The sequence below is a fragment of the Numida meleagris genome, chromosome 6, assembly GCF_002078875.1.
Source record: "Numida meleagris isolate 19003 breed g44 Domestic line chromosome 6, NumMel1.0, whole genome shotgun sequence".
NCBI lineage: Eukaryota > Metazoa > Chordata > Aves > Galliformes > Numididae > Numida > Numida meleagris.
The window spans coordinates 45,194,667-45,222,457 of NC_034414.1; the positions used below are offsets into that span (position 1 = coordinate 45,194,667).

At 40.6% G+C, this 27,791-nt stretch overlaps 1 protein-coding gene across 1 annotated transcript in view; it reads left to right on the forward strand.

Annotated features, from left to right (window-relative positions):
• KCNK13 (potassium two pore domain channel subfamily K member 13) overlaps positions 1-14,429 on the forward strand; it is a 55,647-nt gene extending 41,218 nt beyond the window's left edge. Inside the window, exon 2 of the mRNA XM_021402353.1 lies at positions 11,021-14,429. Coding sequence (XP_021258028.1) covers positions 11,021-11,907 — 887 coding nt within the window. The 3' untranslated portion in view covers positions 11,908-14,429. The remainder of the gene's footprint in view (positions 1-11,020) is intronic.

Consider the following 27,791-nt stretch of genomic DNA (forward strand, 5'->3'; position numbering starts at 1 on the left):
AGTAGAATAGTTTAACAGATGAAACAGATTTTTCAAATATCATAGAAATCAGAGGTGTAGGAATGGGTGTAGGGGTAGTGATTGCGGATCGCGATGTGACGCGGATAATTTTAAGCACGGGGAAGGGGAGATGTTGTAATAGGCGGTTGCAAGGATACGAGGAGTAACGAGAAAGGCCCCCTCCCCGAAGGAATAGGGACAAGTTGACCAAAGAATGTACCCGTGATGCAGGGAAAATGGCAAACTAAGATGATCCGAAAAGCTACCTTTTGATATGTCAGTAGATGGAAAATACTGCTTCATGCTTCACTGCTACATGCCTCAGCAAAAATATCCAATCAGCATTAAGGGAGTAAGCTTTAGATGGCAATAGTGGATAACAAGTATTATAAAAGTAGTGCTATACCTTTGAATAAAAAAAGCTTTTCTTGCTGCTATTGTGTGTGTGTCTGTGTGTGTGTGTGTGTGTGCTTTCAAGTGGTGCCGAAACCCGGGAACGTGTGAATGAATGTGTTTTCAAGTGGTGCCGAAACCCGGGAACGTGTATGTGTGTTTTCAGTTCCTCCCAAGCTGCCTCTCTGTCATCAGGACAAAGCTTGGAACTGGTTAGGAAGATGTAATTACATACAAACACACATGCACATACACAGTTTTTTGCAGTATCAAAAATCATCATCTTCTCCGAGTCCAGTTTTCTTCCAGCCTATGCCAGAAACGTGGGTTTTTTTCCTTTCCTTTGTTTTGCTTTGTTTTGCTTAACATTTACAGCAGAGGTCTTTCTTTTTTAGCTGAACTGCAAGTGACACTGTTGCATGAAAGTGCTGCAGCTGTTTTGATATCTGGAGCCAGGGAAGAGCATTAATTTTACGAAGACAACTTTACCTAAAAGTCTCTGACATAGTTTCCCCAGTCTCTAATTTTCAAGAGGAAAAACTCACACCACATATTCTCACTTATTTTTTTCACTGTGGGAAAGCAAAGAAGTGTCTTTAGCTTTACCTTTAAATGAGAAGAAACACTAAGGCTGTATACCAGAAGAACGCTCTCTTAATACCTCTTGGGCTGACAAAGCAAATCACAGAAGCTACAGACATATGTACCTTTCCTACAGTATTAGATGAAAAATCCCTTCAGGAGATACATATACGCTTTTTTCCTCTAAGAAAAATAAGATACTTCATGTATACATGCCAAAAATAAAAGTCAAGTAAGAAAGTTTAACATCAGAAAACCCTTTAAATAAATGGAAATTTGTACTGCTTAGAAGAAACGTTTTAGTGTAGATAAACCTATGGCACACATTTTGTTCCTATTGTGTAATTGCTCCGGTTATACAAACTGACTACTTGAAAATATACCTTTGAAGCAGTGCTTGCTACATTCATGATTCTGATAAAGTATTATTGTGCCTAGGTGAGTTACGGTTTGAAGTTGCTGTTTGTTGTTAGCAATGTAGACTGTTCAACAGAACAAAAGGTTTATGTACACCTACATATTCATCATACATGCATATGCTTAACTGACACAGATACAATTGTATGCATTTTTCAGTGTAGCATGTATATGACTCTGTGAATCTGCTCTTTAAGTTCTGTGTCTAGACACTTTGCCATCTTCATAACCCTCCTGTGAATGTTCTCTGACAGTTTTTTCTCCTTCTTATATTGTGGAGCCTAAACCTGCACAGACTGCTGGAGTTGAGGCCGTACCAGTGCAGAGCAGAGCGGGACAATCCCTTCCCTTGCCTGACTGGCAGTGCCAGCCAAGATATCAAGTAGAACTTCTGGTTTTCAGTTAGAAAATGCAGAGTGTTTCCTCTGCAGAGCAGCAGTGTTCAGGGCTGCAGCCTTTGTGAGAGGCCTGAAATGGAGAGACAGCAGCGCTAACAGCTATGCTCACTGATTTTTGTCCAAAGCTACCTGTGTTAGAGCTCTAGGGTCTCTGGAAAACTGGTGTCTGCAGTACATCCAAACACAGCTGCACAACTGAACCCTTGCTGCCTTTCCAAGGCTGAGGAATACTGTGCAGGTGTCATCAAGTTCTTGCATGCTCCTACAGCCCCAGTAGAGCTGTGGGCATTACTGTGCCTCTTGGAGCCTGCCAATCCATTGATGGCTGCCTTTGATGAGCGATCAGTCTGGGCCAGGTACGATGTCACACACACCCGCGGATCTTGGTTACCTTGTGATATGAAATATTAAAATTAATATCTAGTTAAATATTGAATATGGATGTGTTAACAAACTCTAAATTATATGGCTAAAATTGATTTTTCTGTATTTTAAGAATACATAAAAATTACATCTGCCTTAAATGTTCAGCAAGTCATAAAAAGTAACTATAAAATAGTTATGATGTGGTTTTTCAAAACTCAGCTTGGTTTTAGTCCTGTAGTAACACAGAGGATATGTAGACTTAGAAATATATCAAGGGATGATGGAAAATCATTGGGCATAGCACCTCAGGCTTCAGAAACTACATAAAAATTATAAAGGGAAACCAGAAGGTAGGTGTAAAATATTTATACATAGAATTTATGATAGCAATGGAGCTGTAACAAGGCTGTGTATTTCTGTTACACAAGACCTAGCACAAACCTTAAATAAAATATAAACTTAGTTATATGAAACAGAATGGCAGGGTTCCCGTGAATTATCTTATACAAAAAAAAAGCCACTATTATAATAATGAAAATTACAGAGGCTGTATTTTAGAACGGGTTGTACATTATTTAAAGACTACATAGACTTTGAGGTATCAACAGACCCATAAAGAAGTTGTCTACTAATACTGAATTTTTATTATATTTTATTTCCAGTGTTGTAACTTTAGCATTTATTTTATTTAAGCCTTTTATATTTCTTAAAATTGAGAGCTTTTCTTAAGCTAGGTTTCTTTTCAATACAGAACATGCAGTTTATGTATTTGAAATGAGAGAAGAAGCAGTAACAGGTATCCAACTCCGAAGACAGGTTTCAGCAGTGACTCACTGTGAGCTAAACTTTTCTGTGTTAAATACAGACATTGCATCATATACTTTAACACAAAAACAGTTTTTCTTCTGCTCTCCAAAGCCAAATCACTGAAAACCCCAAGAGTTTGCTAATTCTGGTCTCAAAGTCTCATTCACATGCTCATTGTGATGCTGATCTTCTACATCTGTTTTACAAGATTCAGTTTTTAAGAGACTTTTCTGATACAAAGAAATGTTATGCATGGTCACTCACACAAGCCCTTATATCCTTGGTATCACAGACTGAACATGAGACTGGTACAATCCTCAAAGCTCATCTTTCTCCTTTCCCTCAGCCTCACCATTTTTGCTCACTGGCCCTGGTTTTAGTGCTGTCATCAACCCACCCAGGCCTCCTGACCTGCTCACTGACAAAAACAGGATGACTGTTTCAGATTGCACATCTGGGTCCATCTGTTCACCCTGTTTGCACAGAAGACTTATGAAGGAAGGTGCATCTTGAATATCTGTGGTGAAAATCTGTGTGAACTGGGAGATATGAGAAATTACAAAGCAGAAAAAAACATAGCTTGGGCTATTGACCTGGGACTCCAGAAAGTATAGTCTAAAAACCGTTGCTTTTCTCTGTCTTAATTTTTCTGGGTCTCGGTGGTGTGCATGTTTTGCTGGGGACAAGCTTGTGTCCTGAGTCTCCTTGTGCTCTTGCAGCTGAGTGTTAGGTGCAGAGCTGCCCTCACGCTGCTGCTTAGGAAGGCTTTGAAACATATGTCTGAGTATGTGCCTGTGCGTGAGTGTGCATGTGCACACACACCTGCCTTGTGTGTGCATATTGGGGAAAGATGAGAAATAACTGTTTTCTTTACCTCTCAATGGCATGTAGCGAATAAAGGCATTAAATGTTGTCTTTTAATCCTCCCAAAAAACTTGTATGCCAGAGCAGTCGAAGGTTCCTACTGCCTTCAGGAAGAAAAGGGTCTGAAGACAGACAGCTCTCAGCCTAGTTTCAATGTGGGAGGTGGTGACATCTTGAGATCCCACCATTCTTTTGTTGTATGGGGCCAGGCAGGGCATGCAGGTGTGTCCCAGGACAGCCTGGCATTGTTGGCCTCACAGTTGAGGGCTCTGGTTAGCCAAAGCCTCCGGGCCAGCACAGTCTCCTGAGCTCCAGTGTGAGAGCCGCTCCAGACGCTCCTGCATGCCATGAGTGGCTCAGGAGTACCTATGAACCAACCTAGTAGAACCACAGAAGGATCATTCATACCGTGTTCCAATACCGTAATTATTTCCCATATATATTTTCCATGATTGTTGACAGCTGAGATTAATATCTGAATAAGATAGGACAGTTCAGTTGCTGGAATGAATCAAACTCATTTACTGGTTGAACTTTTTCTGCTGTTAGTGGAAGGAAAAGCTTTGTATCATATGGTTTGGCCTCGTTTCTTTGAAAGTAATTCAGTAGTCTTTGAAATAGTGGCAGCATTGCTTTCTGCCAGGTTTCATGACTCTTCAGGTAAGTTAGGGAAGAAAATACCAGGATATATGAGAAATTGTAGTTTGCAGTTGCGTAACTACATTTATTGTTTCATCGCAACATCTTAAATCATTAATTTCAACTTCAGTATTGGCCTTTAGGAATGGACTTACCGCTGCTAGGAGCTATGCAGAAGCTTACAATCCCTCCATGTCTACCTGAGCTGAGTTGCATGCACGACATCGTGGGTGTAGGCTGGCACAGAATGGAGCAGCAGCACTGACACTCAAGGCAGGGTCCCAGGTCACCAAGAAGCTGGTCACTCAGCATAGCGCTGCATCTGCAGATGTGACTCAGCTCTAATTGCCCTGGAGGCATTTACAGCTCTCAAGGAGTGCTGGGGATGCCCAGGTGCAGCACTCAGGCAGATCACGAAGCAGAGGAGCAGAGAGCATAGAGGAGCTGCTACAGCCACCTGTCCCCTGTGTTCCTGGCAGGCTGAGCCCTTCTCCACCACGAAGCTATCTGTGCAAGAGAGTAGCAGTGCCAGTGAAAGGGATGCTACTGCACACCAGGCTGCCCATGAGAAAATCTTGTCAAATAATTGTTGCAGTAATGGGGTTTCAGGACTCAGCTTATTATCCCCACGCAGTCAGTGAAATGGTCAGGGTGATGAAACAAGCATTTGTGACAACATGTGACCACCGGTGTGTCACCAGTCAAACTCTGCTCAGATGCAGAGCTTCCACTGGTGTGAAATCAAAGTGGGATATGTGCATGTGCATGTTTGTGATGTCTGCGTACAGCTAGGAAGATAAACTGCGCTAGGTATTTTCTATATTAGAAGTTTTACCTAAGTCCAACAGTACAGCTGGCAGGTAGCTGTGACAGTCCCATGCCTGTTCCCATGGACACGTCCTCTATGTGGTTTCTTCTTTTTCTTTTACCAGGAAGGACTTGATGTCCTCCTTTCTTTCCAGAACAGAGCTCTGTTATAAGCATGGTGGTGTGGGGGGTGTCAAAAGGGGAGTGATGTGGGATGATTTGAAGTGCTTTAGCTGTTCCTAGAAGAGTTCCTATTGGTGACAGGATTATTCTAGCAGAACTAGAATTTTGGTAGAACTACTTGTCCTGCTTGGAGAACACAAGAATAGACTATAATGACAGAAGTGAATTTTGCCAAATTAATAGCGGCTGCACACTGTGGCAACAGTACAGGACATTTTCTCAATAAAATCTTTCACGTACAGCTTCTCTTAAAGTTGTTTTTCCTGCCTCTCTTTTAGAAGCACACAGTATCCTTACATAAATAGCCCAGAGCAGAATGTGTACTGGGGGAAAGAGGGCCGGCCACTTTGCAGGTATACAGGATTTCCTATATTTATCTTATGTAATTGCAGTTTCCTTGATCTTTTCATTGCAGTCAAATCTCTTGGTCATATTTAGTTTGGTTTACACCTTTTGTGGTCCTCAATCATTTTTTTATTGTTCCACTGGCAAAATTTATTGTTTTTGTGGTGAATCATGACCAAACTAGAGCTGATAGAGACAAACAAAGAAAAGAATTAATCAAATAAATAGAAAATGCAACAGGAATATAGAAACCACACAAAGAGCTCTGATTGTCAGTTGAGCTGGAAAGCCATTTTGTGATTATATTCCTAGCATTACAGTGATTCATTATTGTTGCTATAGTGTTCCCCCCCCCCCCCTTCTACCCACTTCTTCTTTGTGGGAAAGGCAGGAGAAGCAAACTGCTACTGAAAGCACCCAACACACACATTCAAAAGGGAAATGAAGCCTCTCTGAAAAAAAGTGATATCTTGTAAAACAATAGAAAGACCCAATCTCATGAGCCAAAATGAAGTGTGAAATCTACATGTCTGCCTAGTCTTCCTACACAGATATTATATTCAGCACTCCAGGTTTCATTCATGAAGGATTAGGATTGATGAACTGTTTCTCATACTCTTTCACAATACTAAGCATAGCAGGAAATGAAAATGGAAAGTTTGAGTAATTTAATACATGAATGTCAGAAAATCCAGAATTAGGAACGTGCCAAACTGTGTACCACCAGGCAGAGGAAGTAAGTGTGTGTAACGACATGGAGAAACAGTGATTGGTAGTTTTGGAGTAGTTTACAATAGAGAAGAAGATATGACATAATAACTGCCTGCAGTAGGCAGCTGGATTCCTGGGGGCAGAGCGCCATGGCCTCCTGAGGACATACAGGTGAGGGGGGCACAGGTTGCCTTGGCCATGCCCTGCAGGTGTGTCAGGAGAATATGATGGAATGGGGCTGGGAGATGTGGGCAGGATGAGGATGGCTGAGAGGGACTGCTGTGCAGCCCAGCTTTAGTTCTTCTAGGTTTTCAAAGACTGATAATCAGGATACTGAGGAGAAAAATCAGAGAAACAAGGTATTTTGTAGAGTTGGTTAATTGTAGAAAGTTGATGCCTATTTTCTCTTGTTGTATTTCAATATAAACATGTTACTCTATGAGGAGAGCATTTGCTTAATATTGGTCAGTGTTTACCTTCTGCCAGAGGGTTAGTCTTTAGGAGGACTTCTTGTTGCACATCAGTCCTTCCTCTCGAAGTGACTATTGGTAAGAACTACACCTGGTTGCTTTTCTTTGATTAGACTCATTACTTGCTTCACGAAACCATGGAACACGATTACATTATACTGTTGATGTATTTACATTTCCTTGATCGTTCTTTTGTTTAAGTATCCTTATGTCCTTTTGGAGTAGGTACCCAGTGTATCCTGAACATACAGGTGGGTTTTAGAGCAATTTGAAATAACAATCTTCAACAAGTTTCACTGCCAAGACAAAATCGGCAAAATTGTTTTGAGTGGGAGGTGTGCAGTGCATTAGAAAACTTCTGTTGACTCTGGAGTTTGAATTTCTTCCAGCAAACATAGCTCTGCTAAGGATATTTTCATATATTCAGGAAACAAGTCTGAGTTCTCTTTTTAGCAAAATGTCAAAAAATGACAATAGGAAGGAAAAATGGAGCTACAAGGAATGTAGTTGCTCTATGCAGCTGAATATTGTGAAATACAATACCAGCCTGTAGTAATCAATGGATCATGGGTCACAGGCAAATCAGTATTGTACTGATTTCAGAATAGAAGTCTGAAATTTGTTCTCAGAAGGCCATCTTCATTGCTGTGTAGAATTTGAGATGCATATTTGTCGTTAATAAGATAGTGTGATATCCGCAGACATATCCAACTAATCAACTGAAACACTTTTCAGTAGCTTAAAAGCATTCAGATTTTCCAACTCAGAATGACCTGATTGCCATTTGATTAACTATCATCTTGATTTCCACATGAAATAACTCTCTTCAACTTGCAAAATAATGTTCATTACATTTCACCAGCATTTCTCATACCGTAAGAATTCCGTATCACTAGCAGTTTTTTCCTGCAGTTGCTTCCTGTTTTTATTTCTTCATCACAAAAAGTAACCTTGTATTTTCAAATAATCTCCAACTGTCATCCGCTACTTTTATTTCCTCTTTTATATGATTTCATAATTTCATTCTGTATTTGCTTCTCAGTCTGCAGTTTTAAGTTTTTGCTCTTTCCCTGTTCAGCTGTATGGATCAGATGGTCTAATTGCTCACTAAGTCATTCCTCATTTGTATATTTTTCTGTTGGCTTCTCCTTACTGCTTCATATCTGAGTAATCTCTTTCAAATTTTACTAAAATACTGTGTATCGTTCTTGTCCTGCTTCTTTATCTCTGAAGGACTGTATTAAGGTAGAGAAGAAACAAAAAAGGCAATAGTACTGGTTAGATATATGTCTTAACAGTGGGAAACTAGAGACTAAATAGGATAGACCTCCTCAGATTGGGAAAGAAATGAGAATGAAGGAAATAACAGAAGTCTATAAACCCAGAAGGGGGAAGAGGGAATGAGAAGATGAGTGGATAATGTTATCTTCACAGCTAACAGAGCAAAAAGTAGGAAGCCTGAAATGAATTGACAGGTAGCAGGTTAGACGAAGACTTCTTTTCCACAAAGCATAATTAAATTGTGGGACTTACTGCTCAGGAGACCAAAAGTATAAATGATTTGAAAAATGATTTGACAAGATTGATGGAGAAATTATTAAATGTGATGTCCTGAAAGCCTCTCAACTGAAGATTCCAGGAAAGATATATACCAGGGAAAGATCACTCTATTTATACTTTCTTCTTTATTCATACTTTCCTATATCCTTTCACTGAGCGTTGCCTGCCTCCCACTGTCAGGGGCAATGCTCTGACCCAGTGGGCAATGCCATGTCCCTGCAGTGAAGTGTTGTTCCTGCTCAAATTCCCAATCCCAGGCATCTGGCACCCCTAAGCCAGCAGAGAGCTGCCTCCTGCAGTGGAACTGGGGAGCAAAGTATGACAACTGTTTCTAAGCCCATAGTTCTTTCTTTTTTCCCCCACAAGCACTGCTAAGCAACTAGGAAAGTATAGTTACACATTTGGATGCAGTATGTGTTCCGATGCTTGATTTGAGAATGATAGTACAAAGACCTGTGTTTTCTGCTGAATGTGATAGAACCACACCGGGGCTTGCTGCCTCTCTGGATCCATGTTCTGCATTTTGAGGTATTTACAGGTGACTGTGCATTTCCCATCATGCCTCATTGGGTTCTTTGTGAAGCTCAGAGGCAACTGAACCCGATGAGTTCAGGCTCTGGCTATGGCTCCAGCAGTGAGGTCCCATGCAATGCCCATAGGTGGGGATGAAGCAGCCCCAAGTCTCAGTGCCGCTCTGGACAGGGCCCACCACTGCAGAGGTTCCACATGTTTGTTAGTCTTTGCGTGTCTTCCACAGGGTGGAGTTCATGACTGGCATATAACAGTCTGTAAAGAAAATAAGTCAGCATCAAACTAGGATTGGAGGGGAATCAGTTCTAGAGAGGGAGAAGGTAGAAGGTGAGTGGAAACATTTGTGTGCCAAGACAAATGATAGTGAAAGCTGTCACGAAGAATATTTTTTCTCTGTGACTTCTGTATGGTAGCCCTGTTCCCCACAATACAGAGCTGCAATCCAGCTCTCTCCAGCAGAGAACTTGAATGAGGAGGCTAGAGCCTTCTCCAGGACCTCTGGGAGCTGGGATTTGGAGAACGTGGCCCAGAGGGACCACTGTTTGGAGGGACCATGGCTCAGAGGGACCACAGCTCAGCAAGACCATGGCCCAGACAGACCACAGCTCAGCAGGACCACAGGTCAACAGAACCATGGCTCAGCAGGACCACAGCCTAGCCACGAGTGAGGCGAGTGGGGTGAAGACGAGAGCTGTCATTAAATGCATGGAGGCAGAAGCCACATCCAAGAGGGGGCTGTGCTGTAGCAAGTTTCCTGTAGTAGGAGTGTAGTTGGAAACAGTTTCTTCATGCTGCAGTTGTCTGTCTTCAGAGCACAAAAGTACCACACTTCAAATACAATTTCCTTTATTTCTCAGAGCCTCATTTCTTTATTTTATAAATATATATATATATATAAATTAAAATTGCAAAGAGAAGGGAACAAATAAATGCATATCTCGGCCAATGCGATTTCTCTGTTCTCCTAGCAAGACTGGCTTCATTGATGAGTTATTTCATCCCTTATTAATCTTCTCCAGACCCTATTAAAACAGGAGCAAACTTACTTAGCATGTGTATTACTCTAATTTGGTCAGTGTTCTGGACATGCTTGTTCACTTTTTATTTTTCAGTAACCTCATATTAAGACAAGATGGTCTAACCAAAACAAAACAAGTATTTACAAGCTTTTGAAAGGGAGGGAGATGAGAGAAACCTGAAGCACCTCAGACCTGAGAAATCCCTCAATGTGGAGCGAGACCAGAGGAGACATTGGTTAAGACCCAAGTACAGATTTGAGCTATGGAGCAGGACATGGACAAACAAGAAAAGTTCAGCAGTTACTTAAAAGAGGCTGATAATTGGCAGCTGACACCAGGTCAGATGCAGGGCTGTGAGGCGCTCTGCCTGCCGTGCTCCCTGGCCGAGCCACGGCACCATGCTGGGTGTTGGCCCATGTGTCATCCATTCCCTAGCCCCAGCTTGGTGTGGCACAGGGAGACTTTATCTTGGGCTGTGTGACCGTGGTGGAGACAGACCCTTTGCCTGGGAGGTGACAGCCCCTGGGTTGGACCCCTGCGTGGAATAGCTTCAGAGAGAAGTAGTGAGTGCGATAATCCTGGAGGCAGAAATGAAACAAGGTACAACAGCAGCAGAGTGAGCCTGCCAACAAGACAAAAATTCAGGCCTTCGTTAACCTCTGATTTGTTTCCTATGTGTTTTCTGTTGCTTTTTGTTTCATTCTGGTTCTGGAGGAAAGGCTTGCATGACTGGCCTTCCCCTTGCTGCAGGGACACAGTGAAGCTCAAGGAGGTAGCAGTCTGGGGGAGTGACCTCCATTTCCTCCAGAGCTGGCTGTGCTACAGTGAGTTGCTGTCAATACCTCTGTCTACTGTCTAGCCTGGGACAAAACTTCTGTTCAGTAACTAATGGCTTTTTTTAAAAAAACCCTTCTGTTTTGTCTTCCAGGGTTTGGCATGACCACCCCAGCCACCGTTGGAGGCAAAATTTTTCTTATATTTTATGGCCTTATAGGATGTGCAGGGACCATCTTGTTCTTTAACCTGTTCCTGGAGCGCCTGATCACTGTCATAGCCTATGTCATGAAGTCCTGCCATGAGAGACAGCTGAGGAGGAAAGGGGTCCTCCCTCATGACGGCCGGCGGGGCTCAGGGACCTCGGAGGCAGACAGCCTAGCAGGCTGGAAGCCCTCAGTGTACTACGTCATGCTGATTTTGTGTGTAGCATCACTCATCATCTCCTGCTGTGCCTCTGCAATGTACACACCGATTGAAGGGTGGAGTTACTTTGACTCACTGTACTTCTGCTTCGTGGCCTTCAGCACCATTGGCTTTGGTGATCTGGTCAGCAGCCAGAACACCCACTATGAGAGCCAAGGCCTCTACCGCTTTGGCAATTTTGTCTTCATACTCATGGGGGTTTGCTGCATCTATTCCTTATTTAACGTGATCTCTATCGTCATCAAACAATCCATAAACTGGATACTAAAGAAGCTGGACTGCAGGTGCTGCCAGAGATGCCAAAGAAAATTATTTCGGTCGCGGAGGAACGTGGTAATGCCAGGAAACGTGCGTGGGCGGAGAAACATCTCCATCGAAACTGACATCATCAACGAGAGCGACACAGATGGACGCCGGCTGTCAGGCGAGATGATCTCAATGAAGGACTTCCTGGCCTCCAACAAAGTTTCACTGGCCATCATGCAGAAACAGCTGTCTGAAACTGCCAATGGCTACCCACGGCAAATGAGCTCAAAGCAAAATGGATTCTCTGGTGGAGTTGGAGCCCTAGCAATTATGAATAACAGACTGGCAGAGACAAGTGTGGATAGGTAATATAATACAGAACAGTATTATAAAATAGTACAGGAATAACAGTGAATCAGTGTGAAACATTTCAACACGTACAAAAACAATGTGCATCACATGGATATACCTAGGGAGAGTATTGTCCTAGGGAGAGAGTGAGGTGGATGTGAAAAGCCTACTTTCTGTTGGAAGACCACTCACACGTTTTTGGGCTGTCACTTAATATCATGGCTCTATGAATTGCACCAGTCTTAGCCTTCTTTCTTCCCCTCCCTTCTGTGCCTCCAACAGGCCACTGCAGGAGAAATTCAATCAGTTTTTCATGTCCTTTGTTTTTCCACTTCTGCGAAATACAGATTTCAGGAAAGGAAATCTGTAGTATTGGAACAAATCAAGAGTATCTTCTGAACATATTCTCAATTCAAAGATTGTTTTGAGCTTTCTGTCTTATTCTTCTCATAATTGTTTTCTGAAGGTAGCTTATTTAAGACTGAAGGAGGAATCATTATAAGCCTTTCTCTGTCATATTGCAGATCTAATTAGATCTAATGTAATGTAATAGGAAAAATAACTGAAAATAGAAGAAAAAGAAAACACATCTATTTTCTTTTAAATGTCATTCCTTGAAATGTGTTCCTGTTGTGAAACAGCTAGGCTTGAAAAGCCAGGTTCTGCTGCCATTAATACTGTATAAATCTGGAGCAATTATGTGAAAGATGGACTAAGTACTGTGGAGCTACTGTGATTTGAACAAGAGGAGAATTTGGCTTTTAGAATTGAATTTAGTCTTCCCTTTAAAAGGATGCTGTCAAAAGTGATAAAATAAAAAATTAGCCTACTTTTGGTTTTTTTCTACTGGCAAAACATGTGATTTTCCCAAGGCTACTTTTTCTTCTAAAACTGAATCACAGTTTTCTGTTTCAGAAATATCCAGTTAATTGAAAACAAAATGCCATACTGACAAGCTGTATGAATTACTGTATAATAACAACCGGAGAATTTTACAAATTTCTGTTCGTATTATACTCAATTGTGACTGAAGCAGTTCAGCATCAACATTATGTAATCTAACTAGTAACTGGATTTACAGAACAGGCTTCGTTATGCAATTAGATTGCCATGCCAACATTCAGTGCATTATTATAAGTGACTGTGGTCACAAAATCACTTCAGCAATGTCCTTTTCACCTTTCATGCAGTTTTGTCTTTCTTCACCTGTTTTCTGGCATTCAGTAATGATAATGACAGGCTCTTGATTATAGAATTAGAAAATGTTTAACTACTCATTTTTCTCAATGAAATGCTATGAGTGTTCATTATGACTAGAAAGGAGACTTCAATGAGAAGCATAATAACAGCGAGAAGAATATGAAAACAGGAAACTGGGTGATCTTTAATGACAGTGAAATCATGCTTTCTATTAGATAACTGGAGAAATAAGGGATTGAATTAACATAGAGTCTAGTGAGAATTTAAGGAGGTCTGGGTTGAATTCCTGGTTCTTCTTTAACTGTGCAATGCATTAGAGCTAAACAGTATATGAGTGTAAATAAGCTGAATGGGTCACAAAGGACCTGATCCAATTCTCCCTAAAGAGAATAGTACATGTATCAGGACTGAAAGTTTTCTCACTTCTGTTTAGCTAGAATACTTTCCAGAATACTACAATTTTAGGGCATTTAAAGGAGCCCTATGCAGTTCTTAATTTCTCTCATATAGAACAATGCAAATAGCCTCTTCAGTTTACAGAATAGTATCATATCCTTTTTCTTCATTCTGCCTCAAAGTTCTTTTATTTAGGTTCCTCATACTGTAAGATAATATTTCAATACTCATTTTAAGCAATATTTGAATTCGAAAAGAAAACATACCTCTTAGAATTTTTCATACAATAAAGGAAAATCAGAAAATCAACAACTGCACTTAACTCATGAAAAAGAATTGCAAGCTCTTCCTGACATTCTAAAGTTAAAATATTCCGATTAAAAGTCAAATTGTGCTGTCCTTAGGTACAAGGAGATCTTCGAGCTGCAGCCATTACTTGAAAGCCTGCTGTCAGCTCAGCTGTGCAGCAGCGAAATGTCCCTCCACATTTGCCTTTATGTAAAATCCAAATCAGCTCACAAATCTTAACTTTGGTAAGAAAAGCAATCACATTTGTCTCCAGCGATTTTATGTATTTTCAGAAAATGCTGCTGAATTGTTTTAGTTACATTATTGTATCCAAAATCTGTTACATTTTTACACTTTTTTTCTCCCAAAGCTTTGTCTCAACCTTACTGAATAAAAATACTTGGATATAAAAAGAGAAAAGTACTTCTCTGAAGCCTTCTTTCAGATTTCATTCAGCAGTGTCTCTGTTCACTGCCTGTAACCCTAAGATTTCACTGTTACAGAAGTATTCCTCATGCTGCTACCTATGGGAAATAATTTAGGACTTGACTCATTGCTTAAGCAGAGTTCTCATCCCGATCAGAACAGCCACAACCTTGGAAAGTGCAGCTTACATCTCCATTTATTCTGGTTATTAAATCTTACTTACTTGAAAATGTCAGATTTTGCTGAGCACTGTAGACAGAAGTTACTCAACACCACCCCCTTTCATAGATGATCAACGCAAAACCACATGAAATAATCAAAATGTGCAAGTTTCTTGAGTCCATTTTATTCGACAGTTCTGCGTCATCGTTAATGATCAGGATGCCACATAGGATTTTAACCTCAATCTTCCATACCTAATTAGCTTTCAAAATTTGATTCTGGAGATCTAAGCACAACACAGTGAGACAACAGAAATACTATTTCAGGCAATATTCATAGCAAATAGTTGAGAAAAAAGTTGAAGAAGAGAGAAATGCATATACACTAATGGAAATAAAGAAAACACTTCAATCTGCATAGTCAATTCAGCAGAGATTATTCAGCTTTCAGAATATGACGAAGCCCGGTAGCAGATCATTAGGATGGTCGTAGAGTGATCCCCATTGCTCCCAAAATGCAAGCCAGCTGTATTGCTCCTTTCCATTCTTTGAGATGCCGACCCCTTGTTATCCATCACCACAGAGAAAACTCTATCAGCTGCTTCCAATAGATCTGAAACCACCTATAGTTATGAAAGCAGAGGATCGAGCAAATGGCTTGGTCAAGGCCATAAGAGATTTTTGGTGTGCACTATCTCTGCCTTTGTTCATCAGCCCTGACCTCCATTTCTTTCAGGCTGTGGCTTTCACATGACCCAAGCCTGCCAAATGCAAGGCACTCTACAGTGGTTTTTTTGGTCTGATTTCATGTCCACTGAAGATAAAGTGGGAATAAGTGCACTAGTTTTGTCTAATCACCTCTGTTCAGATGTGAATTGCCGTTCCAGAGACGAAGGGCTGTACATTCTGTGACTGTGCCACCTTGTGTCACGAATTCATGCTGTCCCCAAAACACATCTGACTTATCAGTTAGAAGCCATGCTGAATGCTTTCCCTGGGAGGCCAAAAGAATTATTAGAGAATATTAGGGATTTAAAAAAAAACTTCAAGATTGGAAAGGGAAATTCTGTCTGCTACAATGGTACTACTGCAGTTGTTTTTCTAAAGCCATTGGATGAAATCCCCAAAAGCTCAGTTCATAGTGTAACATCAGGTTTTGAAAGACATACAATACCTGGAGATATAAGTATACACGTGCCAAAAACGCAGAATTTGTCATGGGAGTTCCAGATGTCCACCCTCTGTATAAAATAAACTACAACAAAAATTTAGGCAACATCACATTTCTTACAAATGAAAGCAGTGATGAGGAGAAATGAAAGGAAATACTGTCAGATAGCTAGGGATCTATTTCAAAAGCTAATTTAAATTTTAGTTCTGTATTGCTTAGAACTAAAATCTCAGTCAAGAAGACAGGAACCTGCTTTCAGAATTACTGTTTCCCCATTTCCTGATATGAATTTGCATTATGGCTAATGAGATGGGGGCTTCATTTTTTTAATGCAAAACTGTTTCTGTGAGAATCTTGGATGTACTGAGGCTCTGGATCTGCATTTCAGGTCAGGAGTACCACTAAAGTCAGTGGATTAAGTGGCAAGTTGCAGGCTGGCAGACTGAAACTGAAAGTCCTTGATGAACTAATTTACTGGAAGTTGGGCTTAAAGTTATGCCACACCGTAACAGTATAATTCTTGTGAAATATCATTATTGCACAATAAAATGGAATATTTAATGCTAAAAAAATATGGTCACGTACTGCAAGTAAGGGGAGCTCCCAGGGTTTTTGGATAGTCTTAGGCTTTGTAAAATTTGTTCAATTTGTATCAAAGGCATTACACTCATTTATCTCTGCAAAAGACATGGTTCTCTGTTTACAGGGGTATAAACAGACTTTTCAAAGGCACCTAATTCCTGCTGGAAGTCAGTTCACCTCTTGCCACACTTTGACTTTCAGCAGAAGTCAGGTACCCATTTCCTTTGGGCAATTTCAAAATCCAGCTATGTTCTATGTTTTGAATCTAAGCTGACCTGACAGTGTCCCTGAAAAGTTCAAACACTAGCAGCAAGGTTTTGGTGCTGCCACACAATAATAGCTGAATTCATTTATTTAAAAGCCTTTTATGGTGAAAGCTTTGCATCAACCCAATAGCACAAGGAATGTTTACAGTTTGTTTGATTGAATCTTGGCCTCTGCCTGTTTTAATTATATTTGACACATTTAGAAATTGAATAGCAAATAAGCTGTTGGGCTGGGCATGAAAAATGAACTGGCTCAGTTTCTCAGACAGAATTAATCAAGAGAAAGAGGTCAGCTTGGGGAAAGCGCTTTCTGATTAACATTGTATTTGAATAAATTTCCCCTGGGTGTTAGGTTGGGTCCTTGGCTGTGGCTGTGGAAGCAGAGCTGTTTGCTGTGACCCCCCAGTGCTCCCAGTTCATAGTTGTGGAATAGCAGCTCAGTTTGGATCTTTTCTTATTTTGACTTAGTTTACTAAAATTTGGCTAGCACCTTAATTTCTTGGACTCCTTCAAGAAGTAGTAAAAGTTCTTTTGTAAAATTTACAAGCTGTGGAAAATCACAAAGTGTTGTCTTTCCACTGGGCAAAAATACTGCTAAATATAGCGAGTAGTCAGAAGCTTTTTGATATGACCCATGGATATAGAACCATTCCATATGAAACCAGAGAAAAACCCAGTCACTGCAGATATTTGGAAGCCCTAAAAACTAGAATGATCCTGTGGAGTAGACACACTAATTTCTATTTTCTACAGTTCTGCTCTAATGTTTTCTTACAGCTTTCATGACTTGAAATAATTTGCAATCATATAAAATATAAATTTTCTAAGATTCTGAAAGGCAGGTGGGATTTGTTTAAAATGAAATATCCTTTTCCTCACTCAGCCTATTGTTTTATAACAGAAAAGTTTGATTAAAAGAAGAATTAATACTCTCGCTTTCCAAGCAAGTGTGCCATTTTCTGGATTCCAAATGGATTTCCTATTAAGTGTCCATGCAGAAGTTGCTAGAGAAAGGCAGGATGCCCTAGCCTTCAAACTTTATCTTAAGAATTATGTTTCAAACCTATTCCTCCTTTCAAAGCAATGGAATGGTGCCCGTTTTTCTGTTTGTGGTCTTTTCTGAGAAATTTAACCTTGTTCTTTGGTACCTTTAGAAGGAAAAGATGCATAAGAAGAAAAATATAAATAACCTTAAATAACCTTAAAATGTACATGCTTGGAGCTCCTAAAGTCCTCCCCCTTTTGCTAATTTGAATTTTATGTCAGAGTTTAATACCACCAGAGAGGCTTGGTCTTACTTTTAAATAGTCACGGTTCAAATAAAAGAACTTTAAAGCTGCATTATTCTATCTGTTTTAAATGTTGGAAATGAGCTGGTGGTCTGAAGAGTGGGTACAGTGCTGAGCCTGTTAGAATTAAAAAGACCGGGGTCACCAGATCTACACAGCAGGCAGGGAGATGCTTGGGGACCATTAGGGAGCAGATTGCTGCAGTGGCAGCTGCTGGCTGCTGGCACTTGGGCTGTTACATTGTCTACATCCTGTGTATGGGGACAAAAGTAAACAGATAATGCTCTCCAGACCCACTAGTTCAGAAATCCACCAAATAATTTATTTGGTGAATCCACAGGAGGGGGCCTGTGGATGCCATCCAGCCCAAACCCCTGTTCAAAGCAGGTCCAGCTGGCTCCTGCCCATCTCGGTGCCCTGTCGTGCAGCTGGGCAATCCTTTTTCCACATGTTGCCTCTATTTGCAGTGTCCTGGAAGTGCCCTTCTCTCATGAAATACAGACCACTTTCCCCTACTAAGAGGAAGTCACAGTCCTTCCTCTGTAGCTACTGCATTTGGGCAAATGCTTAGGTCTAGGTTTAACACGTTCCTTTGTAAATAGCATCTAAGCAGCTGTTTTTCTCAGCCTAATACAAAGCAGATGGTACTTTGGTCCCTAGGTATCATTATTGTTGGTAGTCTTATTAGAGATGGCAAGGACTGAAAAGGTCAACTGGTTCCTGCCAGCACTAAGCCATTATCAGGGTATTACCCCTCTGGCAAACAACACAGAGAATCTTGTCTGATTTGGCTCCACATGTGGGATTTGGTTGCATCCTCCACTCAGAAACTGATTCAGCCCCAGTGAAATCAATGGAGACTTTGCTGCTGGGTTCTTTATCTAGCATATAGCACAGGAAGTATTTTCACTGTACAAAATAATCCAGAGAAAAGTTGACTAGCTATTTGCTTTGCTTTTACCACCAGCTGTGCAAATGTTAATTCTGCTCATGCCTTACTGTGTTGTGCACAGGGTTTTTCCCCAGGGGCCATTATTTTATCTACAGAATAATAGTGTGCTTATAAGGAATCAGAATCGATCATCTGTGTTGGAAAAGAATTTGAAGATCATCGAGTTCAGCCGTCAGCCTGACCTACTGAGTCTTGGTTGAAAGACTGTTGTTATCTCTGAGAATGAACTCCAAGAATTGTTTGGTATTCACTCATTTCCTCAGCTGAAAGATTGACAAATAGCACCTCAGGCTGTCCACCCAACCGCCACCAAAGGTTTTGCTGCCCAGGGTCTTGGGGAGCTGCTGCTCACTGTGATGGGAAGTTTGGGGAGAGCTTTAGGATGAGGTTGTAGGATTCTGCTCAGACCTTCCTTTACTTAAAAAGCTTTCCCTATTAGCAAAAATCAGCAGAACTAACAGTTTTCATGCAAATTTATGTTTGATGTTCCCCCCAGTGAGTTTAACATCCACATATTCTTTAAACAACCAGCAAAGCAATCCAGCCTCTCTCTTTCTGTTCTCAGTGATACTCCACCTAATCCCCCTCAGACAGTCTCAGTTCCTTCCTGTATCCATTCAAGCCTACTGTGATACTCTAATTATTTTCCACAGTTTTGATACCACTGCCTCCTTCATGGCCCAGTGCTCTGGCCAGCAGGACCTAAGCTGGGCAGGCTGCTGACAGGCCAGGGAACAGCCTGCTCCAGCCTTTCCCTCAAGTATACTTCTCTCCTGGTCACTTATCTTTAAGAAATTTGTGGAGATTTAATATATTTCAGATTTCTACCCTTGCATCAAATGCGGTTGAAAATAGCCAAAAGGTTCAAATGTTATTTCAGGACAAACTGCCAGATAAACAGATTAAAAGGTGAGAAGAAAGGAACTCTGGAAACCTGATCGCTTCTGAAGGGATCTGCGTTTCCAAACTTTCTATTGCCCTTTTCTGACCATGGGTCTTTAATTACTGGCAACGCAGCACTGATCAGATTTTCAAAAATATGTTTATACCTTTGCATAGAAGACATTGACAGATTAAAAAGGCCCAAGTACGTAACTCCCACTGAAATGATTTATTTGCAAAGCTTTGTAGGCAGGGCTGAGCTTACATTCAAAGAATCCCAGCAGTTATGTTCCCAGCTCATTACTGACAAAAAGTTTGAGCAGGAGCCAGTAAACATGACTAACCTCTAAACTAAGCAGGTATTGTGATGGAGGGAAGGGAACCTGGATCTGACGCAGTCCAGCTGCCAGCATAAATACTCTAATAAATTAATCAGAATCTTCAGTATTCCAGCAATGAATATCAGAATATTTCAGGGTGAAGAGCTATGGAAAATGTAAACAAATAATAATACTTCACATGCAATGAGCTAGAGACAACCGTGCAGCATTTCGGAAATGCTGTGTTGTTAATGGATGTAACATCGCAAACCACTTGAGTATATTCTATTTTAAAGGGAGAACATTAAACTGCAGGAAGTGGGTTCTGAATTTATCTCCAAAGGCAGCTGAATGACATCTGCTGAAGGTGCAACATCAATCAGAAAACAAGTAGCATACGAAATTGTATTAAGAATCTGTTATTGTACTATATTGACTAGATGTATGTCTTCATCCTAGTTATTATCATAATATGCTGACCAAAAGATGATCACAGATGTAGAAAGATAAAAGCCCAAGGAAAAACAATTAAAATATTCAAATCAGATATCACTATTTGCTAACCTCTAAGGCAAACCTCTATAAAAATAAATCGGGGCACAAGAAATGCATGGCTGAGAAAAGGCAGCCCTTCAGCAGCAGCAATGCCAGGGACTAAGGAGGGCAGATCTTTTCTGTGCCAGGCTCGCGTGTCTCACTGGATTCCTGAGCTGCACTGCAGCATGACCACAGGATGGATAAATATTGGGACCCAGTTGGTTATCTCCACTGAGGGAATTAGTAAGAACTGAACCGGATTAAAATTTAAAGAAAAAAAAAGAAAAGCGGGCAAAAGGAAAAAACAAATGTTTCAGATTGTTTAGAAGATGCAGAACAATAAACATGTAAAGAGCATAGCAGAATTTTATAAAATGAATGTTTACATAAATAGTTGTGTGATACAATATAAAATAATCTTTCTGAATCCTCGTTCTTCCATGTTTGTAATGTTAAGAAAAATGTTAGGCCAGTTCTCGCGTATTAAATTTTTGTTTTCTCTGAAGACCTCTGGAGAGCCCGTGTTTCTCATTCATGCAGCAGATAAATACTGGAATAACAGTAGGGGTAAAATGTAGAAGTACATTTATGTTACAAGACTTGTAAAGAAATAATTGCTAGTGTGCTAATATATGTAGTGGTATGAGTCTTTTTAATTGCATTTTAAGCATTGCATTCCATCATCATATTCTACTTTATAAGCTATTTGCTTTTTGCAGAGAATGGGAATGAAAGCATCAAGGATTAGGCTAATGTTCTAGGAGGACAGGCAACTGCAGTATCATTCAAAACTCACATTTAATCAGATTCAAGTCTTATGAAGTGATTTTTCCACTAATTCTTGAACTACCTATTCATTTGACATTTTCTCATTGAGAAATATTCAATTATTGAGCTGCTATTAGAAAGATTGGTGAAGCATGCTGCAAGCAGTAAGGAAGTATAAAACCTGACCCTATAAGAACATTTTTGTCACCTACTTTGGCTCCCGCAGGTGAAAAGTGTGAGAGTACCTGATGGCGTACTACCTGTTTGTTTTCATGAAATGGTTTGTAAGTGTTCTAAAAGTTAGAATGCTGGTATTTTTCTATTCAATAAAGGACAGCAATGTTATCACACGTGCACATATATATTTTTTTAAGGTAACACTGACCAAAATTACTACAGATGTTAAGCAACATGTTTTTTTTCCAAACATCATTGCAGAGCGCGCAAAAAGGTGGGAAGAGCAACACTGTCACAAGGCACGGAGACCAGTGGCAGGTGGTTTGGGGTCATGTTAGAATTTGGCACTTTGCAGCACAAAACAGAAGTGTTTCCATGGGTCAAATGTGTTAGAGCAGTGAGGAGACGGGGCAGTGCAGGGTTTGGAGCTCGGTCAGTCTGGATGAGACCCTGCAAAGGGGGACTGGTTGGACACAGCCCTGGGGGTGGCTGCAGGCGCAGGACTGGGCCAGGACGAGGGCCTGTGTGTGTGAGCTTGGTTTGGCAGGGCTCACAGCTGACAGGGTTGGGCTGTGGGGAGCTGGAGCCCAGCCCTGCTGCAGTCTTGCTGAGACAAGGGCTGACAACCCCAGAGGTGATGTGGAGTCATGGGCCTGGGCACACCAGGCCTTGCTGGAGGCTTGTTGGTGATCAGATCAGATCACCCTCCTCCACTTCTGCCTCCACTTCCTTCTAAGGAAACCTGGAGATGAGCGTAAATCAAGCCCAGCCTCTAAATGTGCTACTGAGGCATGGCCAAGGAAAGCTGTGGTACCAGGGTTGCAGCAGAGAGCTCAGTTCTGCAGCGGAAAACTCAGCACTATCACCTCCACTTTCTTCATCTTTCTAGTATGCTTAAACATAGAAGATGCAATAAGGATGCAAACAAGGAGATGCAATAAGTAATGTCACAGTGGAGATATTACTCCACTGCCTTTTTTTTTTTTTTTTTGACCAAGAGAGAGTTTGTTCTAAGGCAAAAAATTCAGTGTGATCTGTTTTAATGAAGAGCATGAGTGACTAAGGACTCTTCTGTGCTAGCTGAAAAAGCAAAGTGCCATTTTTATTTTCACTGTAGACCACTGTTTGTGGCACGATAATAGAGCAGGCCTGATAAGTACATTAGCAACTTGAGATAGAAGGATGAATGCATGTGTCAGTGTGAATTTGGTTGTTCTTAACTGAAATGAATGTTATTTTCATTCCCTTTTGCTATTCCTTATTTTCAGTGCAATTGATATCAACGAAAAGCACTCAGGAATGTGTTGTGCTTTTCAGTGGACAGTAGGACTATTTGATATTAATAGTTCTGCATGCATGCTGCTTGTCATTACCTGATGTTACCCTTGGTTTATATCAATACCAACTAGACTAGAATAGCTTCTGGGAAGCTAGGGGTATTGAAGATCAGAATTCTGTCCCTTTACACCAAGGTCAGTGCACAAGGAGCATATGAGGTTCTCCAGGCGAGGCCCATGGAGGAGCAGTTTGTCCCTGTGAAGCCCAAGGACACCACACAGAGCAGATCTCCACCTGCAGCCATGAAGGAGCTCACATTGTAACAGTGGATGTGGCTATGGAGAGCCCCTGCAGGAGCAGCCTCAGGCTGGAGCTGCAGCCTGTGAGGCAGCCTGCAGTGGAGCTGGAGGGCTGGGGGAGCTACCACCCTTGTGGACCTGTGCTGGAGCCTTCTGCTCCTGAAGGGTGGGCCCCATAGTACAGATCCATGTTGGAGCAGTGCCTGTTGAACTGCAGCCTGTGGGAAGCCCATGTGGGCCCAGTTCAGGAAGGATGGTGTCCCATGGGATGGACCCCACATGGAGAGTGACCATGAAGGAGTGGCAGAGATGAAGCGTTATGGATTTACTGCAGCCTCAATTCCCTGTTCCTCTGTACTGCTCAGGGGGGAGGAGGTAGAAGAGGGCGGATGGGAAAGGGAAAGGCATTTTTAGTTTAATTTAGCTTCTCACTTGTCTGTTAGTAATAAACAGTAAATTACTTTAGTCTCCTGAGTCTGTTTTGCCCGTGAGGGTAATTGGTGAGTGATCTTCCTGTCCTTATCTCAACCCACAAGCTTTTTTGTCATCATATTTTACTCCCCTGTTCTGTTGAGGAGAGTGAGAGAGTAGCATGAAGGTGCTTAGCTGCACAGCCTTGCTAAACCATCACAGCCTTCTAGCTTTATTTAGTGAATAATCTTTTGTTCTCTTTTGGTCTTTGAGTTCTAAGAATGTCAGTCTTCAGATGAAACAACCACAGGTTCTGCCATTTTTTCCAACTAAAAATGTTACTTTTGACATTTGTGGGGTGCGTAGTTTCTCTTAGTGCTTATTAGTGTAGTCTTACTGAAGTGTTGAGGTAGAATTTGGCTGTTTTCTACGTTTGGATATTTTTTTCTTTGGTTACTCTAATCTTTTCTGAAAGTCTTGTTCCTACTCTAAGAAGTAGCCAAGAAAGTTATACTAATCTTTGCCAATGCATCTTTTTTTTCCAAGCAGCTGGGAGGAAAGAGATTACCCTTCACCATGTCAAGTCCCATGGACCTTCCTGCTAAACTTATCTTCATTTTGTTTTTAAGATTCCCAGGATTTACTGATTACTTGCTGTTTCTTCCTAATTGACTCAAACGTGTTCATTGCATGCCGGTGCCATTGTGATAGTTGAAAGCCACTTGTTGCTGATGAAAATAAATGTAAATGATCTCTTCACCATTATTTTATACCTGAATATCAGAAGCTGTACTCAGAGGAAATCTACATATGCAGATTGATAGAAATCTATGGACACTCATGGAAATTTATTACGCTGGTAGTTTCCTCTGGAAACTGCTGGCTAGTGCCCCTCTGGCAGGGGGCCCTCCCCCTTCCTCCTGCATATAGCAGGTGTAGCATCCTTATGAACTAATTATTTGATATGCAGGAGCAGAATGAGTTTCCATATCTTCTTATGCTTGGGTTTTGTACTTCTGAATTAAAATGCTTGATTGAAATGGAGATGAATGTAGGTTCCATTTCTTTCTGATTGTTCTCATAGCCTGTTTAAATGGAATTTGTGATGGGACACATGAACTCAGAAGGAACAAGAAAACACTTTTCTGCTTTCCATGCTTAATTTGCAGGAAAAACTGAATACTTCATTCTGTCTTCTTTGTCAATAACTACAGGAAAATATTATCTTGAATCATATACTTCATCTTTTATCTTAGACAAAAGTTTAGCATCTTTCTTTCGAATTGCTAATTTTACAGATGAGGTTGTCTATGCAGTTTTGCAGTGCAAACATAAGTGCATAGTTCGAAGTCCTTGATATTTTTATTTAATCCACAAGAGGTGGTGACTGTAAAATTAATAACACTGAGGAGATTCAGAGTGTGTTCAGATAAGAAGTATCAAGCATGACTGCAGCAGAGGAAGCAGCCGAGTAAAGATCTGGCAGTCTGGGTTTTGCTGTGAGCAACTAGGGATTCTGCCCATATGACTGCTGTACATACACACTATTTGCAAATGTGTTTAAGGTTGCATTTTCATTGCTACTGCTGTCCAGATGGCTAATTTAAAAACCTGCACTGGTTTTATTTGCACATGCTGCTGTTTTATCTACAGTAAAAACATCCAGCATTCCTAGACATTAAAATCACCTGAATTTATGCAAGAAGATTTTCTAGGATTCCTGCAGAAAAGAATCTAGCTTAGTTTATTTGAATTAACTCCTCCAAGATTTCTCCTTTTTTCCCATATCTAGATGCATTTCCTATGATAATGGTTAAGAGAACGATAATACTTCATGGATTAAACGACAGCACTACATACAGCAACACTTATTTCTTATTACATCTGTAATGATCTGTGGAATGAAGTTGAACTGAAATTCCCAGTAAAACCTCATAGACCAGACTGTGCAAGAGGAATGACTGACGTGTGTCCCAGAGATGTACTCAGCTAAACATCCTTCGAAAACTGCATTTTTTATCTCTTGCTTGCATGCGTGCACCTCATATTAGCTCTAAACAAATCTTACTGTGTTCATTAATCCTACTCCTTTTTCATGCTTTTGCTATTGTTACTACTATGCCACTCTCCCAATTTACAGAACTGTTTGCCTCTTAATGACTTACTGTAAAAATATTTTAAATTACTTACTCTGTTATTTCATCTGCTGGAGAAAGAAGTAGCAAAAGTATACGGAGTAGAAAAGGGGATGACAGCTTCATTTTACTGTGATGCTTTTAACAAATCCATGTCCACCTTGCACTTTGTGGATATTACCTCACAGCATGTCATGGTGAATCTCTCACTGACAGTGGACAAAAATCTGATCATTTGACTTCAAGAGCAACTTAGCATTTGTTCCAGCAACAGGAGTTAACTTTGCTCCAGCTTTAGCAAAAAGGTAAGAGAAAGCCCAGCACAGTTTCCAGTGTTACAGGAATACCTGTATTAAGTATGTCATTAGACTTCCCTATTGTACTTGTACAGTCATCCCCGAAGCAGCACTACCTTAAGCACACATTTTGTTAAAATAGCTTTGATCTATAATAACTCTAGTACTCTGAGGATATGTCACAAAGCTGCAAGATAATTCATAAATACAGAGATTCTTGGCAAGTTGGTTTAGACACCTTACTAGCACTGCTGTAATAAAGCACCAGAGTGCATGTGCTTCTCTGGTGTATTTAAGACATTTCTCTTTGTTGGCACTAGTGATTACCTTGGTGAATCTCTTCTGAGAGCATTGCTTTCCAGTCCTCTTTACCTCATGCTTCTAGAAGGTGAGAATTAAATTCAACTATGCGCCATAACAAGTTACATCCGTACTTGGATAAAGTATATTAAGACTTTTGCACATACCTCATAATTATTGGTGTTTCTTTGGAGTGTGCCGTGCTCAGAGTTGTTAAGGAATCATTCAAGTCAACAAACTGATCAGAGAGAAGTAGAAATTATATCAAACTTCTTCTGTTCTAGCTGACATACTGAAGTTGGGCTATGGGCAGGGGCACTGGGCAGGGTTCTGGGTATTGGGTTGTGGGGAGGAAATTGGAAAATTCTTTTAGAGCACTGAAAGTAAAGGTCACCACTGCAAGAATCAGATCTCAAAATGGCCACAGGACTTTGTACTAATTGTTGCACTAGCACAAATGTTTCGGGAAAGACAGAACCCAGTTAAATATCCTTAGGCCTTGCCGATCCATCTGTTCCAAATACGAAGCAAGTGAAATTCAGAGGTGTTTTTATTAATGAAGCATTTTGGAGCCAATAAGCTATAGAAATGATTTTTTTTCTATCAGCCTGGACTACCTTGGCTTATCAAAGTAAGACCCTCCAATTTCTGTTCACCAAGTACAGCAGCTGCATCTCTTCAGGACAAAATTCAGAAATCTCATCAATCTCAAGTGGCTCAACTGAATATTTTTGAGGCAAAAATTATCTGAGTCCAGTGAAAAAGACACAATGATGCTTTGAGCCTTCAGAGAGCAGGCTGCCTTTGACAATAATAAAATGGGGCCATAAGGGGAGGGAGGTAATTCTACCTCTCACTAAATCACTCACTTGTATTCTCTGTTCCTCACATAAACACTTCAGGAGGAAACTGTTCCTTCCCTCTTCCTCTTGTCTGTGAATGGCCTATTAACTAACTGGACTCTGCAAATACACATTCATGTAGAAGCAGCTGGAACATGGTGGTGAGTGCTACATCAGCTAAAGTTAACACAAGCTACTTAGATTTGAAAATCTGTATTAGTGGGAAGTAACATTTTTTCTCTGATGTCACTTATTTTTCCCTGAACTGTAGTTAATGTCTTTAAACTATTTGTATTTAAAATGTAATGCATTTGAAGTTGAGAGGTGGTAGGGAGCATCCTGGGGCAAAAACTTCAAGGACTTAAGTTCTCAAACACCCTCTCTAATTCCATACAATCACCCACCCACAAAATTCCAGAATAAACTTTCATTTATTTTTATGGAAAGAGAAGAATATGATACTGGATCACAGTAATAGTGTATTCAAATCTGTGTCTGGCAGAATCCAGTGCAAGATGCCTTAGATAAGATTGCCTCAATTCTATTAAAGGAGAATTATGAAATAATCTGCCTATCTGGGAAAGTTCTCTTTAATGTCTTTCACTTAACATGTAGCTTATGGCCAGAAACAGTACCGTTTATACTGCTAAAATAACTAGCTCATCTAACATTGAATGTTTCTGTCCAGATGGATATTATTGTGTTGCTTCATTCTGTGTGAAAGAAATCAGACTTTCATAAATCAAATGAAACATTTTAAACATCTGCAAAAATTGCATAACACCGATGGTATTAAAGCTGGGATGTTTCTGAAGAAAGGTCTCCAATATAAACTCTCCAAGACCTTCATCTCTGAACTGTCTTCACCATCTTCACCATCTTTCCTGTTGTCATACAACATTCTAGCTGGCCCATAACTAGTTTGC